This window comes from Rhineura floridana, chromosome 9, assembly GCF_030035675.1.
Source record: "Rhineura floridana isolate rRhiFlo1 chromosome 9, rRhiFlo1.hap2, whole genome shotgun sequence".
Classification (NCBI taxonomy): domain Eukaryota; kingdom Metazoa; phylum Chordata; class Lepidosauria; order Squamata; family Rhineuridae; genus Rhineura; species Rhineura floridana.
In genome coordinates, this window is record NC_084488.1 from 13,664,814 (window position 1) to 13,682,472 (window position 17,659).

General features: G+C 43.3%; 1 protein-coding gene and 1 non-coding gene across 4 annotated transcripts in view; both read left to right on the plus strand.

The window, feature by feature from the left end:
- TBC1D19 (TBC1 domain family member 19) overlaps window positions 1-17,659 on the plus strand; it is a 142,603-nt gene that overhangs the window by 62,125 nt on the left and 62,819 nt on the right. For all 3 annotated transcript variants that reach the window (XM_061584409.1, XM_061584408.1, XM_061584410.1), the window contains one exon: window positions 14,710-14,784. In XM_061584409.1, coding sequence (XP_061440393.1) covers window positions 14,710-14,784 — 75 coding nt within the window. The remainder of the gene's footprint in view (window positions 1-14,709; window positions 14,785-17,659) is intronic.
- On the plus strand, window positions 10,459-10,577 carry LOC133364630 (5S ribosomal RNA). Its single transcript, XR_009757991.1, has one exon. It is a non-coding gene; the product is annotated as a 5S ribosomal RNA (ribosomal RNA).

Sequence of the window (17,659 nt, forward strand, 5' to 3'; positions counted from 1 at the left end):
TCAAGATAATCTGTTTCATCCAAGAGTACTTGCCGTTGCTACGCCAGAATCCTCTCCATCGCCTTTCCTAAAAAGTGGGTATTTGCGACCAGGTGGTAGTTGTCACAAACCATTGGGGTCCAGGATGGGCTTTTTCAGGAGTGATCTGATCACTGCCTGTTTCAGGGTGGCTGGGACGACTCCCTCCCACAAAGACTCGTTGACCACATCCTGGATCCACTTGGTCTTACCCCCTCAACAAACTTTAATAAACCAAGAAGGGCAAGGGACCACAGGACGTGTTGCTGGCTACATCGTCACAAGCACCTTGTCCATGCTATCAGGCCGCATCGACTGAAACATTGACTAACCCAAAAAGTTGCAGCAGATGTTGCACTGGACACCTCACTGGGGACTACAGTAGATGTAGATGGGGCATCAAGATTGCTGTGGAGGTGAGCAACTTTGCCCTCAAAGTGTCTTGCAAACAATTCACAATAGGCTTCTGAAGGGTCTAAAACTTCATTTGCAGGAATTGTTATCAGACCCTAGGCAATACAAAAAAGCTTTGCTGGATGGCTACTTGCAGATGTGATAAAAGCAGAGTAGTGGGCCTTCGTAGCTGCCCTCACCACCTCATAGCAGGCATGGTTATGTTGACTTACATGTGCCCGATCAGCCTCACAGCACATCTTTGACCACTTGCGCCCTAGCCATTATCTGGCCTGCTTCATTGCCTTTAGTTCACTGGTGTATCAAGGTGCAAGCCTGGCTCCACTATGCCGGAGACAGCACTCAGGGGCAACCATGTCAAGAGCCCAATGCATCTCGTTGCTCCACAGTGTGACAAGGGCTTTAACAGGGTCGCTTACTCTTATCTAGTGGAAACTTACCCAGGGCATTCAAGAATCCAGTAGATTCCATTAGTCTCCAGGGCAGACCAACTTAAGTTGTCCACCACCCCTGCAGAGGAGGTTTGAAGCTGTAAGTCCAAACTTCACCAGAAAGTGGTCTGACTATGACAGTGGGTGACATCCATCCCTTCCTTCCTCAATTTGATTTTTGCTCCAGATGGTGTTCGCTGTCCTGTGTGTCTGACCAGTGACAACTTGAGACAGCCCCATGGTTGTCATGGAGGCTATGAACGCCTGAGCTAGATTACTAGAGGCAGCCTCTGCACAGACATTAAAATCACCCAGTTCTGGGCTCCTCCAACCCCACAGCCAAGATGGTCTTCATCAGCTTGATCAGAGAAGCTGCTGGGCAGCAGGATGGACAGTATACCAGAGCAACCCTACTTCATCGTCTCCTTGGCCTGACACCAGGTGCAGGCCCTAACAGCCAGCTCCAAGATGGAGAGGTTTCCTGGTGACCAAGATGGAAGTTCTGTGGACCACAGCAACCTCTCCGCCTTTCCCTGCAGCCTGTGCTGGTGTTGCAGCAGGTGTTGTATCCAGGTGGGCAAGCTGGATCAGATCACCTCCTCCCAGCTCACCCACCCAGGTCTTGGTATTAACACACCAGATCGGAGCTGTAAGTCTAAACTTCACCAGGAAGTGGTCTAACCATGGCAATGAAGTGACATCCACCCCCCTCTCCAGGCCATCCCTTCCTCCATCTGGAGCAAAAACAAAGTTGAGGATGTGCCCTGCCCTATGCGTCGGGCCAGTGACAACTTGAGACAGCTCTGCAGTCGTCATGGAAACCATGAAGTCCCGAGCCAGAACACTAGAGGCAGCCTCAGCATGGACATTGAAATCATCCAGCACTATCGTTCTGGGTTCCTCCAATACCACAGCCAAGACGGCCTCTGCCAGCTCAGTCAGAAAAGCTGTCAGGCAGCAGAATGGATGGTACACTAGCAGTAACCCTAATTCACTGTCTTCTTGGCCCAACACCAAGTGCAGGCCCTCATAGCCAGCTCCGAGTGGTTTCCTGGTGACAGAGATGGAAGTTCTGTAGACCACAGCAACTCCCCCCCTCATCCCTGCAGTCTTTGCTGGTGTTGCACCAAGTATCCAGGTGGACAAAGTTGGGTCAGATCAGCTCCTCCCAATTTACCCACCCATGTCTCGGTAATGCACACCAAATCGGCACCGTCATCCATGATCAAGTCATGGGTGGGTGCGGCCTTATTGTGTACCGATCTGGTGTTAAACAACAGCATGCCCAAGCCTGTGGGCTCAGCAGATGAGCAACCAGGTCCCTCCATGGGAGGAGTGGGAGGGAGGAACAAGGCGTAGATAGACCTGCCTTCGTTTTCCATGGTAGTTTATCACCTCCCCATAGCCATATCTTGCTCTACCCATAATCACTGAAATTGTGGTACATCACCCATGTCCCTCCTTCCCAAGACTCCAACTAAATACATGATGTAAACAACAATAGCCTACCAACAAAGCCTACCAGAACTAATTATTCCAGTAGGCCTCTGCTAGAATTGGGAACAGTATTACTAGGACTATACTAGATTCGACCAATACTTTTAACCCAGGGCCTATGTACTCCCCTCCCATCTCACATCCAGGGAGGGCCAGTCTTCTGCCAGTTGCAGGCTCCCACTCTGAATGCATCTGGTGACTCTCTCTTATCATACAGTTCACGGCACAGGATCTCACCCTGCACAGGAGCCATACATGTGCCTTACGCCTGCCTCGCTACAAACCTCTAGATGGTTAAAATAAAAACATAAAAAATAGAAAATGGGGAAGCGCCCTCAAGGGTCGCCCCTTCGGTGGTGTCCCCACTTCGGTGGTGTCCCCACCACTGCCCCAAGGGCTGCTGTGCTTTTATGCCCCCTCAGCCGGGAACCGATGCAAGAGGCTGCAAGATTGCGTGCAGCCTCTCTGGATTCAGGGTCAGGTGGGGACCCCAGTCCTTACAGCAGTTACCAGACACCTCAGTTGTTTGAACAGACAACAATCCAGGGGAGCAAGCAAGCAAGCACTCAGACGTTCTAGTACCCACTCCCAGGGCAGGTCTTCTCTAGTCCCCCATTGCTGCAGCTGTTCGCCAGTGCTGCAGCTGCCATTGCAAGTTGCATCCTGGTAGAAAAACACTGACGTGTATATTATGTTTTTAGGTATGAATGAATGCCTAGAATAACAGCAGCTCTTCCGTTTATTCCTTACAGATTTCAGGTAATATTGTTTCTTATAGAATTGATGCTCACTGGTGCACCATTTAGGAAGGGTGGGAAAAATCAACTTCCCCTTTTGTACTTCAGTTCACATGTGGTTGCTTCGTTATGATGATGAGAAAAACACGACAAATTGTGTATTGTTAAAATATACTCTCTTTTTTGCAATCAGGCTGAGATTTGTAGAAGGTGCTCTATTTCTTCTAGGAATGTCCCGTGTTTTTGTGGTGATGTCGGTCTGTGAGAGAAGACGAAACGTGGGGGTGGATACTGGTGTAACTCTAGTCTGTATCCATCTTTGATAATGCTCAGGACCCATTTGTCTTTTGTTGTTGTCTGCCATTGGTTCAGGAAGTAATTGAGTCGACCGCCTACAGGTATAGAGTCAGAAGCGTTGTTGTGGTTGACGCTGCTGCCTAGTCTGGTAGGATTGTTGTCTATTCTGATGGAATCTCTGGGGAGGCTTCTGGTTTTGCCAAGGAAAATGGGAGCCTCTGAAATCCCTCTGTCTGTTACTAAAGAAGGGCCTTGAGCCACGAAAGGAGCGCATCTGAAAAGTGGGGGTATAGCGTCGAAATGGCCTTTTTTCGTCTTTACCCTGTGAGGGCATCACTTTCTTTTTATCTTTATTGTCCACCAAAACTTCTGCCAGATTGTCTTCCCCAAACAATTTTCCACCTGTATATTTAGCCATGGCTAGATTAAATCTGGATGCATTGTCCGCATCCCAGTGCGAAAGCCATACTAGGTAGAAGGTAAGGAATCCAACAGTGGAGCCAGAGCCAATGACAGGCAGAGCCAACTAATTCAAGTTGGATGCCGTCTTCTTCCCCGTTGAGTTCTACAGGAACAACACTGAGACTCAGGAAAAGGAAGCTGACGGCTAGTGTCGCCACCCGTGGCCTGGTTGTAAGTAAGAAGGCAGGCAATTGTAGCTGGCTGAGAGCAGAGTGAGGTTGGTGGGGCAGTACCCTGTTTGCCCTAATGGATCAGCCTCCTCTGTGCATATGTGTGTATATATACAGTGTATATGTGTCTATCATCTATTTATCTATCATCTATCTATATATAAAATACTTGACCCCTTTAGTATTTTTCTTAATTAAGGAACTATTTCTTAGTGAAGATAACAGTTTATGTGTCACGTGAATCAGCAGTTACAAGTGACTTAAAAAATGGCAGAGTGGATAAATAATAGAACATTTGATCAGGAAGTCCTCGCTTTTGCAAATTGTATTTAGATAATATTGCAAATATCGTTAATCTTAGCACATTTTTAATCATAGAATCATAGAATAGTAGGGTTGGAAGGGGCCTACGAGGCCATTGAGTCCAACCCCCTGCTCAGTGCAGGAATCCAAATCAAAGCATGTGTAATTGTAGTTGGTTAAGGTAAGCACTGAACTTTTGTTGTTGTTGAAGTCTGATCAAAGTTGTCAGGAAGTGGTAGTAAAGCAGTGGTTGTATTTGAACTTATGATTGGGTGCTGTGAACAGTACCGTTCTCTGGTCACTTCTGTCTCCCAGATTAGCCCCCCCCCCAAAGTATACTAGGGGAAGAACTTAGGGATGCCATTGCACCTGTGGGCACCACATTGGCGATCCCTGTTTGAACATAAAGCAGGAAGCCTTGAGTAGGATTCCCTTACCTCCAAGGCTGCGCTTTTTGGTAAAAACATACCTGTTGCATATGGATCTTTACAAAAGGTTGAGATGGTTATCTAGTCTGCATGTAACAGATCTCAGCTTTTTAAGTTGAGTTATGTTTAAACGTTTTGCTCGTGTACATTGCCTGTTTCCTCCTCTGACTGAAGACTTCGTGGGTTAGTTAACCATAGTTCCCCATTATGTCTGAACCAGGAAGTTATGGGCTGCATGGTTCAGAACACACCAGGACCTGAAACTATGATTTGACATTGATGGTTCATTAACCCAGCAAATCTTCAATCAGGGCACACTAAGAAAGGAAGTTTGGGAGTAAGCAGGATTGCCTAGACCAGGAGAAGCTGTGAAAGCCATGCTGGCTCTCCCACAGTTTACAGTGACACTTGCGTGAGTAAATTGAGAAGGGGAAAAATTGCATCACTGTTGCTGGGGAAATAGCTGTACTGTGAGACCTTGATGTCTTTTGGGGTTTTCCCCATGCATGGCCTGGGTTTGCCTACCTAGGTTCAGCCCACATGAAGACCAAGGAAGACAAGCTTGGAGGCCAAGGTAGAGGTGTTCAATCCAGGAACAGCGAGGAGCTGAGTGATGTCTAAACCCTCTCAGCTCCTGAACTGAGGCCCTGGGGAGTGAGTTGGAGTGCACAGGCAGGGGAATGACTTTTGGGAAGGTATTCTAATCCTCTTCCAGTGGGAGGTAGATGGAAGGGAACAATTTCCCCTTTTATATAGTTCAGTCTAATTTTAGCATTCTCCTTTGTAAAGGAATTCTCAGTAGTGGTTTTTAATTTAATTTCTGGAGTGCTGGTATGTCCAGCTTTGGATGGTAATACTATTGCATATGTTTTTATTAAGAACATCTATTTTTTTTTCTTGGAGGATGCCTCTATTTTTACTTTTTGAAATTGCAGGGAAAAACAGAATTTAAGAAAAAGAACTATGGATTTATTTTTGATATAATTGAATTTCCTGGAGCTTTCAATTATTGAAAACAAACCCTGTATATCAAGATATTTGTCATAGTAATGAATAATTCAAAATTAGTTTCTGGAAACCTGATGAGATGAGATTTCTATTTCCATGTACTATACACTGACTAGTCACCATGAAGGACTTCTTTGGGTTGTTATCTATACTGTAATTTATTTATAATTGTAATTGCTGTGCTTCTTCAGCTTGAAATTAATATTAAAAGCTGTCCTTCAAGTGATAAGATGGTGGTGTGTGTATGTACGTGTGTATATATACATAACACAGATTTTCAATCCTATTGCCACATGATGCTGCAAAAAATGTCATTGAAGCCACCACTGTGAAAATCCTGGCATTTTTTTTAAATTTTACTTTGGGAGAACAAATTAAAATGGGTGCTTGGGTTTTTTCTTTTTAGGATAGAGGGGGGATTTAATTTTTCAGCAAGCTTTCATTTAGTTACACCGTTGTATGAGAAAGCACTATGGAAAGACTCCCCAGTGATTTTATTTTAAATGAACAGTGGGACAGCCTATTTTATTTTTTAAATTAATATAACAAGTCACTAAACACGACACTATGAGTTCAGGAAGAAAATTACCTTGTAATTCTTCTTGGAAAGATCTTCAGAGAATTGCTGTCAGTCAGTGCTGAGCAACTTACATTTAAAAGAATAAACATAAATGCATTATACCATAAGAAAAAAATCATATGAACCATATAAACCATTCACAGTTTCATACAACACCTACAATTCATTAATATACAAATCAACACATATAACCCCCTCCCCATAATAGCCACAGGAAGCTTTGGCAGCACACTAGCATTGACTACTTCAAACACACTTGCATTGAACCCAATCTGAGTGGAGATTATGCATATTGTACATGTGTGATCTACTCAACTGTTCTCCCTAGACATCCTCAACTGTTTCATAAAGGAGAGTAGTGCTGAATGCTCCATTCAGTTCATCCATTAACATTTTCTTGTAGTGAAATTCAAAGAGCCATGGAGAAGTAAACGGGTAGGAGTGTTGTCTGCTAGCACATCTGTCCTTTTAGAGTGAACAGTTTTTACCTATTGCATTCAGAATAGGGGACAGTCAGTTTGTATAATGCTGGAGAATCTGATTGGACCAATTATACAATGTGAGAACTAGTGAAATAATCTTTTTTTAAAAAAAGATCCACAGTCTGTTTAGATGCCACTGAATGTTTCTTAATGCTTGTTTGTATTATAAGAAAAGCCTCCTGGTTCAAGCCAATGGTCCATCTAGTCCAGTGGTTCCCAACCTTTATGAGTACGGGACCCACTTTAAAAGCTCAAAATTTTATATGACCCCCTCCCCTCCAGGGAGGCAGGCTGGCTGCCAGGAAATAGGGGGAAAGTAGCCTTTCCTTGCAGCCTTGCTTCTTTTTGCTTCACAACAAGCCCTCTGCTCTCGTTCTGAGTAAGGGCATTGTCACCAGCGGCAGTGCGAGGAGACAGGAGTCGGTGATAGTAATCCCCTCTTCTTCGTGGTATCTCCACCCTCAGCCTCCTTTGGCATCTGCCATGTATTTTATAGGAAGATGCCTGCCCTCAGTGCACCTGAAGATGCTCAGGCACTTCAGTAAAAGTCCTCCCCTCTCTTTTGGAGCAAGGGGGAGGTGTCATCTGCAGTGGCAGTGGGAAGCAGACAGTGTCCAGGGAGTGAAACCTTTTTTTTAAAAAATTAATAAATAATTCATTTCTTTCCTGTTTACGGCCCCTCTGGATCTCGTCACGGCCCCCCTGTGGGTCACGACCCCCAGGTTGGGAATCACTGATCTAGTCTAATATCCTGTTCTGACAGTGGCCAACTAGATGCCTGTGGGAAGCCCAAAATTAGGACATGAGTGCAACAGCACTCTACTCACTTGTGGTCCAATCCAGAAGTAGAGTTTATTTTTTGGTGACACACGTGGTTCCTCCCATGTAGGATAGGATGATACTATTTCAGTCATTCAAGCATCAAAGTGAAATTAAATAGTTTTAGAGCTGGGCTGTCTGTCATGTTTGCTGCAAATATGCCACAGACCATAGCATCTCTGTAATGAATTCTCCCCCTCCCTGCATCTTCAACAGGTGAACAGAAGGTAGTTTGTGATATACTAGTAGATGATTGGATGATTTGCAAGAGATTGGCAAGGGTTTCTGATAACAATAGCATTGACAAAAAGGCTTTTTATTTGCTAATTACACTCTTAAAATCTCTGATCTATAGTAACTAAAATGTAGATTTGTATTTATGTACTAGGGGCTCTGCCCCTGCTTGCTTGCCAAACCCACCAGAACTCCTCTCCCTTTCCCTTGCCCAGGGTTTGCTAGAGCTCTCCTCCCTTTTCCCCCTTTGCCCAGGGATTGCCAAGCCTGGCTTCCCACCTACCTGGTGAGGCAAAGTCCTAGGCTACCGTGCTTCAGGCCTCTGCCCCTGCCACGCTCTGGACCCAGTCTTTTTTTGTAAAGTGCTTTGCCACCATGTCCACATGTTGTGTGACGTCATGACGTCATGAAAGCATAACGTCTTACAAAAATATGATGTAGGAGATTTATGTCATCTCATTGTATGGGGTACAATTGGTAATTGCTTCTGCCCTCTAACTTAGCTTTTTTCATTTGACTGCACTTCTACCCAGCCACTATTCTGCATCTGACTTCAGTTGGTGGATCTTGAAGTTTTAGTAGTCCCTTTAGTACCAATCCCTATATATATGTATGTGTGTGTGTATATATATATATATAGTATTTTATGTATTTTAATTGTATTTTATGTATTTTAATTTATTTTAATGTTGTTGTGATTTTACTGTTTACAATTTTATGATGTACATGTTTGATTTTATTTTTGTAAGCTGCCCTGAGTGCCCTATTATAGGGTAGAAGGGTGGGATAGAAATATTTTAAATAAATGAATAGTACAAAGTAGATATTGCTAGCCTGAAGTCTGCCCATGCCTGGTCTATTGAGCTGTCGCTGTATTGCAGGAGTGGGGAACCTTTTTAGCCTGGTGGTGTCATTAACCCATGGAGAACTCTTGGCAGGACTGGTCTGAGGAGGGAGAGGCTTGGGATCCAGGGGGAGGGCCCAGTGTTCTAGGCATGGTGGACAAGGATGTTGAGCAGGAGCCAAGTAGTCTGCCCATTGACAGCTGAACCTCTGAGATTGATACTAATGTCGGTGAAGGGGTTGAGGCCCCAGCCCCTCTGAGTGCACCACCCGTGGCCCCAGCTCCACAGCTGGATTGGCTTCCTACAACTTAGGGGGGCTCCCAGAGGTACAGCTGGATCTATCACAGTTGTCCCTACCCTCATCACCAAGGATGTGCCATCAGTGGCCCAGGTGTGAACAAACGGAGCCTGTTAGCCAACCTGCCCATACCTGTTTGCTTGCCCAGTTCTGAGGTGAGAGGAAAGCCCCACGAAAGTAGCTGTGCCTGTCCCATCTTTTATTAAGGGAGTTTGTCAAGTGTTGCAACAATGGCTTTGCTTGAATAGCCATGCCTTATAGTGATGCTAGATTTTGTAAGCTGTATCCTGACCTAAATTCAAATCATGTGCTAACCTGTGGATTAAAGCCCTTGGCAATAGTCAAGCCAAGAGCGCTGCATCTGATTCTGTTGGTGGGAGCCAGGACAGGCAGGCTGGATCCTTAGGTCCTCCAACCCAGTGGCTTGTTTCACAGGTGGGCAGGGCTGCTCACCTGTCAACCTCCTGACATCACTATAATATCAGGTAACTCATTTTTCTGTTGCAACATGGCTTGCAGTCAAGCCATGCTACAAAGAAATATCGCAGTTGATCCAAGTGGGAACTGAAGTCACCACCAATCTGCCAAATTTAAAAGGTGTCAAGAGCAAGCCCTGCTTGCCAAGGAACAGTTAGGAGAACATTTTAGGGTCCCCAGTTTGTTTCTTCACAGTCATGTCTTTACTCACCTCACACCTGATGAGCAGGCATGGCTTTGCCTGTGCAAGGCAGAGGTTCCCCACTGCTGCTATATGGATCGGGTGAGCTCAATGTGAGTTCCTCCATCTTTGTTGTGGCATTCAGTGGCCATGCATGGATGATCATATCTTGGCTTGATAAGCTGAGATATGAACAAACCTTGTGCCTTCTTCTTAGTGCACTGCAATGAAATATAGAAATGTTCATTTGACCGTGGTTTTCAATTTTGTCAGAAGCAGGAAACTATGGTGAATTGAAGACTTCTGGGTAATCCATGCATCCTGAGAAGATAGGAGGGAAGGGATGGCATGAGGACAGAACGTGCTGGCAAAAAGCTCTTGCTTATATCACTCTATTAAGCTGAGACATGATTTTCCAAATATGGGCAGTGATATGGAACAGGGCCCAGGAAAATGTCAATGTAATAGTCCCAGTGCACACAGTGAATGCTCCTAGGTCTAGGTTCTATGTTGGGAGGGAGAGAACTCGTTACAGATATGTTTTTGGCAATATTCCTGGAACTCATGTACAATATAGTGTGGTTCTTAATGATAACATTTCCATACCATTAAGTTATGCTATTTTTATCCCTCTGTGGTCAGACAGATATCTTAGGCTTTGATTTTTTTCCTGCTGTTGTAGGGTTATAATAACATCCCATCTCTCCCCCCGCACCAAAAAAAAATCTTGGAACTTTAATTTGTATAACAGGTAAATTAAATGTTGTAGACAGCACTGCCTATGGCCATACTACCCTGAACACGCCTGATCTCATCTGATCTCGGAAGCTAAGCAGGGTCAGGCCTGGTTAGCACTTGGATGGGAGACCGCTTGAGAATACCGGGTGCCGTAGGCTTAGAGGAAGGCAATGGTAAACCACCTCTGAATACTCTTACCATGAAAACCCTATGAATATGTCAAAAAAAGATTCATAGGGTCTCCATAAGTCATAATCGACTTGAAGACATATAAAAATAACAACAGAGAGCACCAACGTAGGGTTGCTTATTTGTGTAATTTACTATATAAATAACAAAATCACTTTCACATTTATATGAAAAGTTTCTTAATTTCGAAAAAGAGGCTTCACTTTGTAGCATTTCAGCATGTATTCTACTAAAAAGTATTCATTAGACAGGATACTGGGAGAAAGGCCTGAATAGATGACAAGTGAATTATTTATATATTCTGAACATACCTAGTTCACATTCTTTTTCATCCCAAGTGGCAGTATGGTTGTATCCTTTGTGATGTTGAATGTATTGCATTTTATACCATTTGTGGAATAATGTAACTGCCTATCGTCAACTTTAAAATCCTAAAATAAATTGTGTTTATGGAAAAAACAAATCATTAAGTATAATAAATACAGCTGTGATGTGTATATTTTACAACTATTATATTTTCATGTACTGTCTTAAAAGGAGAATCAAATTACTCTTATCTTTCTTCCTTTCCCCCTTTATGCCAAATTGTTAGCAGTGACCACCTACAGAACTATGTTAGTCGTCATTACATTTGTATGCTAAGTCATTAATTTTATTCTTCCAACTATGGCTTCTGTCTTCTTGACAGGTTCCATGTGAGCTGTGTTTATGGCTGTACTGTTGCTTCTAGGTTTTGCTTGGCTAGAGATTTCTTTAGCTAGTTTGTTTTGAAATTGTTTGTGAAGAACAGGTTACAGCTTTGCACAAATCATTCAGAAGAAGATTACTGATGTTCCCAGTTTGGGAAAATTGTTAACTGTTGCCCTCCAGAATCCTGTCTAATGAAACTTTTTCAGAAGAATACCTTTCACCTTGCAGATTTCTTTTATGAGCTGTTAAAGAATCTCCCTCTTCTCCCGTCTCCTTAGAATATTTATTTATTATTTCGTTTATACCCCGCCTTTCTTTCCATGATAGAACCCCAAGGCGGCTTACATATGGTTCCCAGGCAGTCTCACATCCAGGCACTGACCAGACCTGACCCTGCTTAGGGAGCTGGCCTCATGTGCCTTCAGACCATGGCCTGGGACCATTTATATCCCAATGTTTGCTTCTTTTCAGAACAAAGCCCTTCCAAACAAAAAACAAATAAAACAATTATTTAGAAATATATTAAACCATTATATAAATGCATAACCACCACCAGCAGCAGATTAAAACAGTATGGAGCTTAGCACATAGTATTCTAATTAACAGCAGATTGAATGCGTTGTGTCCATGCTTGTGTCCTTAAACTGTAAAAATGGAGCCATACTTTTATTTCTAAAACGTTTCTTTACCAATAACAATAAAACATCTAAAGCAACATTATGCCATAATAAATTTTTTAAAACCATTACTAGATAAAATCAAAACACATTTAAAGCCTGTTAAAACAAAAAGTCTTAATGACTCTCCTAAAGGATGATGGAGAGAGTTAGTCTTATCCTCCTTTTAGATGGAGTTCCATAATTGGGTTGCTGTCACTGAAAATCCATTGTCCTGCATCCCTGCCAATCATACCTGCCCTGGTCAGTATGTAATGGTAAATTCAGAAGTGCAGGGTCGCTTCATGAGTCATGCCACACCCCCTCACTTGCATGCTTGCTGTCCATCATCATCTCCACACTCCTTCCTGTGTGTGCCTTCTCCCACAACATCATCTCCACACTCCTTCCTGTGTGTGCCTTCTCCCACAACATCATCTCCACACTCCTTTCTGTGTGTGCCTTCTCCCACAACATCATCTCCACACTCCTTTCTGTGTGTGCCTTCTCCCACAACATCATCTCCACACTCCTTTCTGTGTGTGCCTTCTCCCACAACATCATCTCCACACTCCTTCCTGTGTGTGCCTTCTCCCACAACATCATCTCCACACTCCTTTCTGTGTGTGCCTTCTCCCACAACAACAGATGTTCCTTGAAGCCAATCAGCATGAAAAGGGAGTATGTTAGCTACTGAGAAAAGTCTTCTCAGTGGCTGATTCACCTCCTTTCACTCTGATTGGCTCCGATCAGCAGGAAACAACAAGGAAGTATATTAGACTCTTGTCAGTGGCAAACACACTCCCCTTTCATGCTGATTAGCTCATAGGATGCTGGAGATATAGGGACCCTGCTGGGACCCTGCTTCCAAAAAAGTAAAGGATCTAAGACCCCTTGAGACCCTGGATAACTGCACCCCTGGCCCTGGTGGTGGAATGCCAAGCAAGGCTTCCAAAGGTGACTGCAAGTTTATGTGGCAGGAGGTAGCTCTTCAAAATACCCTGGTTCTGAGACTTTTAGCGCTTTATTGATAATTACCAGTATCTTGAATTGGGCCCAGAAACAAATCAGAAGCTCATGCAATTGTACCCCTGGGGGTGGGGGAGTTCTGCAGATTTAGGGCCATCACTGAAAAGGTTCTGTTATCAGCACCCACCAGTTTATTATTATAATTATTGTTGTTATTGTTATTGTTGTTATACATCTCAATGGGAGCACAGCCCCCGAGGCTGACCTTAAGACCCAGGCAAGTATGTATGGGTGTAGGTGGACCTTCAGATAATCTGGTCCCAAATGTTTATGGTTTTTAAAGGTCATCAACAGCACTTCAAATTATGCTTGGAAACAAACAGGCAGCCAATGCAACCAGGGTAGGTATTAGAGTTACATCCAGCCCCAACAAGCATCTGGGTAGGTACATTCTCTAGAGTCAGTGAACTGACTTTTTAAATGCAATCCCATGTAGAGCATATTGCAATAGTCTACTCTGGATATAATCAGGGAATACATAATTGAGGCAATGTCTACCTTCTCTAGACAAAGTAGCAAGTGGCAAATTATCCTAAGTTGGTAAAATGCACTCTTAGCCAGTGCCACAAACACTAGCTGCACCTCTGTTGATAGCATTGAGTCCAGGAAAACCCTTTAGCTGTAAGTTTAGTCTTTTATGGGGAATGCATATCCATCCAAAACTGGTTGCAAACCTCAATCCAGATCACCAGACTTCCTCACTCACAGTACCTCCATCTTGTCTGGCTTAAATGTTGACATGTTTTCTCTCATTTATCCCAAAATGGCCTCCAGACATCTGTTCAGGATTTCCACAGTCTCTCTGGGATTAGTAGATGAAAGAGAGGTAGAACTGCATGTCATCTGCATCCAGATGACACTTTAGCTCAAATTGCCAGATGTCTTCTTCTAGTGGTTTCATGTAGACGTTAAGCATGGACAAGATTAAACCTTGAGGCACCCCACAATGGCTGTTGAGTTCAACCCCCGAGGAAAGACTAGAGCCACCATAACACCAGGCCTCTAAAGCCCATTCTGGAGAGATGGTCCAGAAGGATGGTCAGTATTAGAAAGCCACAAAGAGATCCAGAAAAGCTAATAGGGTTGTACTTCATCTCCCATCTATTTCATGATGTAAGATCCCCAGGACAATTAGGGCTGTTTGTGTCATGAAGCCAGATTGGAATGGATCCCAATAATATCATCCAAAATTGTCTGGAGTTGCAACACCATAACCTTCTTCAGTATCCCGTTCAAGTACTATAGATACAGGGCAGAAATGATCTAAATATCTCAGGGTCTTAACTCCTGCGTTCATAAGGGCAGCAGGTTCCACATCATCCATCAAGGAGGCATTAACTGCCTCAGAGATCCACATTGCATAAAGACTTAATAGTAACCACTGTCTGGCTTTGAGGAAGGATGCAATTTGAATTTAGGTATGTGGCTTACAAGAGGAAATATATTCCTCTTACAAGAGGAAACATATTCTGATGCTTGAAAAAGGTTTGGGTCCTTAATTGCCTTATGCGTAAAGTATATTCCATTTATATTATATTCAACAACATTTTTCAGATTGTGTCCAAAGATGCTGGGTAAGCCTTTTCTTTGTATTTAAGCTGTTTATTTAATTTTCAATTTTTAGGTCTTATGATACCATAAGCAAAACTGTTACAGTTGCAAATTGTGTCATATATTTTAAGTACCATACAATGATTAATATTTAATATTATTTATTTCATTCTAGGGTATTTTGTACTATGAACAACTGAAGTCTAATGTGATTCAGCATGACCTTTTGGTGGACAGTTTGATTTATAAAGTGAGTAATTTTCATTTACATAATGTTCTCCTCCTGCTCCTCCACCTCTGCCTCCTTCATTTATGAATCTCTTCTCATATAAAACATATATAAAAAATTTCATATATAAGAACAGTTAAAACAATTACATATATAAAAACAATATAAATAAATAGTTTAAAACAACAGTGCATACATAAAACCAATTCAAGTCCAATACACAAATACCAACTGGGATACAGATCTCCATTTAGAAGGCTTGTCTCTCTATATGTTTGCTTATTTACTGACCACAATTTAGACTTTGTATGAAATGGAGTGTTAGAAACCCTGTTTATTCCTCTTAGATAAAAAACACCTTATGCTGTTGTTTGTGAAACATTTTATTTAATATTGCATGTATTTGATGTATATCTACAATGGTTCATTCAGTGCCATATTTAATATTTCTACCGTTTTCCCCCATTAGGTTAAATTGTTTTGGAAAGGAAAAGAAAGACCTGTGAATAGTTGGCAGGGGCGGGCCAAGCTTCCTTCTTATCATGGGTGGGGCTCAAGCAGTGACATTCTCCAGTTTCTTTCTTGTTTTTTCTCTCTACATTTTTTTAAAAAAATTCTGCTACTGCATGTGGCAGCAACAGCAACTGTGTTAGCAGTCTGCCCGATATTTTGCATCCATCACAAAGTAGTGTTCCACAGCATTTGGGATGGTGTGAGGCGTCCTTCCCTGGCTCTCCCTGTCAGGTTCCTACCTGCGCGTGGTTACTGCCTGTCTCTAGGCACCACCAGGGACTCCACCAGTCCGGACTGTCCTCTCTTATGGTTTCTCTCCCCGCTCTAGCACAGATCTCAACAGATCCCCCTGCTAGGCAATCACCAGTCACGTCCTAATACTAGTGTTGTTATTCTCTTCACCGCTGCCACCATTTGTTACAGTTCCCCTTCAGCCTTGGTCATTACCTTACCCTCCGTTCTGGTCTGTGAAACCCCAGCCAAGGATCAGGCCTTTGGTAAACCAAATTAAGTATTTATTACAGATAACAAAGCTAACAAGATTAACAAGATTTCTTCTTAAGGCACATAAGCATATGGTTTTACTCAATACTAATCCGAACTCCACCTCCCTCCTTCTTTACTCTCTCCTGACAAACAACTCTCTCAAACCCCACCAAGCAATCCACTCTTTCTCTTCTCCCCCCCTGATTCCACTCTCACTCTTCCTTTTATACATTCAGCCATTTTAAACACTCAGCCAATCATCTCGCATTCTACTGCCCATTCACTCCCCCTCCTCTTTCACTCCACTTACCATGTATCTTCTAAAACAACAACACTTACCATATATACATTAATATAGGAACATCACATTTCCCCCCCCTTAAACAACAGCAGAGTATTATTCCTGTTCCAGGATTTATGCGTCGCGTTAACAAATAAAAGTCTCTATGGGGAAAATGTCTTTCTTTGTTCCTCTGTCTGGTCACGTCACTGCAGTCCCAGCCACTTGCCTGGAAAGTCCATCGGCCAGTACATTGTCCTTGCCTTTATGAACTGGAAGTCCACTTGATAGTCCTGTAGGGCCCAGGACCACCTCTGCAGCATAGTGTTATGGTTTTTCATAGTCTGCAACCATAACAAGGCCCGATGATCCGTAGTCACTGTGAATCTTCGTCCCCACACATATGGGCACAACTTGTTCAGTCCCCACACGACCGCTAGGCACTCCTTCTGGACCGACGAATAGTTTTTCTCCCTCGGTGTCAGCTTGCGACTCAGGTACGCCACTGGATGTCTGGTGCCTTCTCTCTCCTGTAGCAAGACGACTCCCAGCGCCAGGTCCGACGCATCTGTAGCCACGATGAATGGTTTCTCATAGTCTGGTGCTATTAATATGGGTCCTTGGCACAAGGCTTGCTTCAGTAGATCAAAAGCCTTCTGACATTCATCCGTCCATACCACATGCTCAGAACACTTCTTTGTTAATTCATGCAAGGGGGTTGCTATTTCCCCAAAATTTCTCACAAACTTCCTATAAAATCCAGCCACACCCAGAAATGCCCTTACTTGTTTTTTGGTTAAGGGGATCGGCCACGCTTGTATTGCCTCCACCTTGCTCCATAAGGGGGTGATTTTCCCACTCCCCACCTTATGTCCTAAATAGATTACTTTCTTTAGTCCAAACTGGCATTTCTTAGCTTTTATTGTGAGGCCTGCTTTTCTTAAGGCCTCCAATACTGCTGTCAGGTGTTGGACATGCTCAGGCACCGACTTGCTAAAAATGGCCACGTCATCGATATAGGCCACTGCAAAATCTGACATGCCTCGCAACACAGTATTGATTAGCCTCTGAAATGAACTTGGTGAGTTTCTTAGTCCCATGGGTAAGGTCACAAACTCATATAACCCATCTGGTGTACTGAAGGCAGTTTTGGCTCTGGATTGCTCGTCTAGTTCCATTTGCCAAAATCCTTTACAGAGATCTAGTGTAGAGATAATGGTTGCTCCCCCAATAACTCTAACATTGCGTCTACCCTAGGCATAGGATACGCATCTGGGACAGTAATTTTATTGATTTGCCGATAATCAATGCAAAACCTTGTCGTTCCATCTTTTTTTGGAACCAGGACAATACTTGAGGCCCAGGGACTGATGGATTCCCTGATCACTCCTAATTCCAGCATCTCTTCCACCTCCTTTTTGATCTCATTCAAAACTTTCCCATTCACACGGTACGGAACAGATCTGATTGGGGCATGATCTCCAGTATCAATGGAATGTATAACTATACTGGTTCGGCCAGGTTTGTTGCTAAAGAGATTCCTATAGGTTTTCAAAACTCTCAGAATCTCCTCTTTTACTTCCTCCTTCACCTCCTCTGACCATTCCACTTGATCTA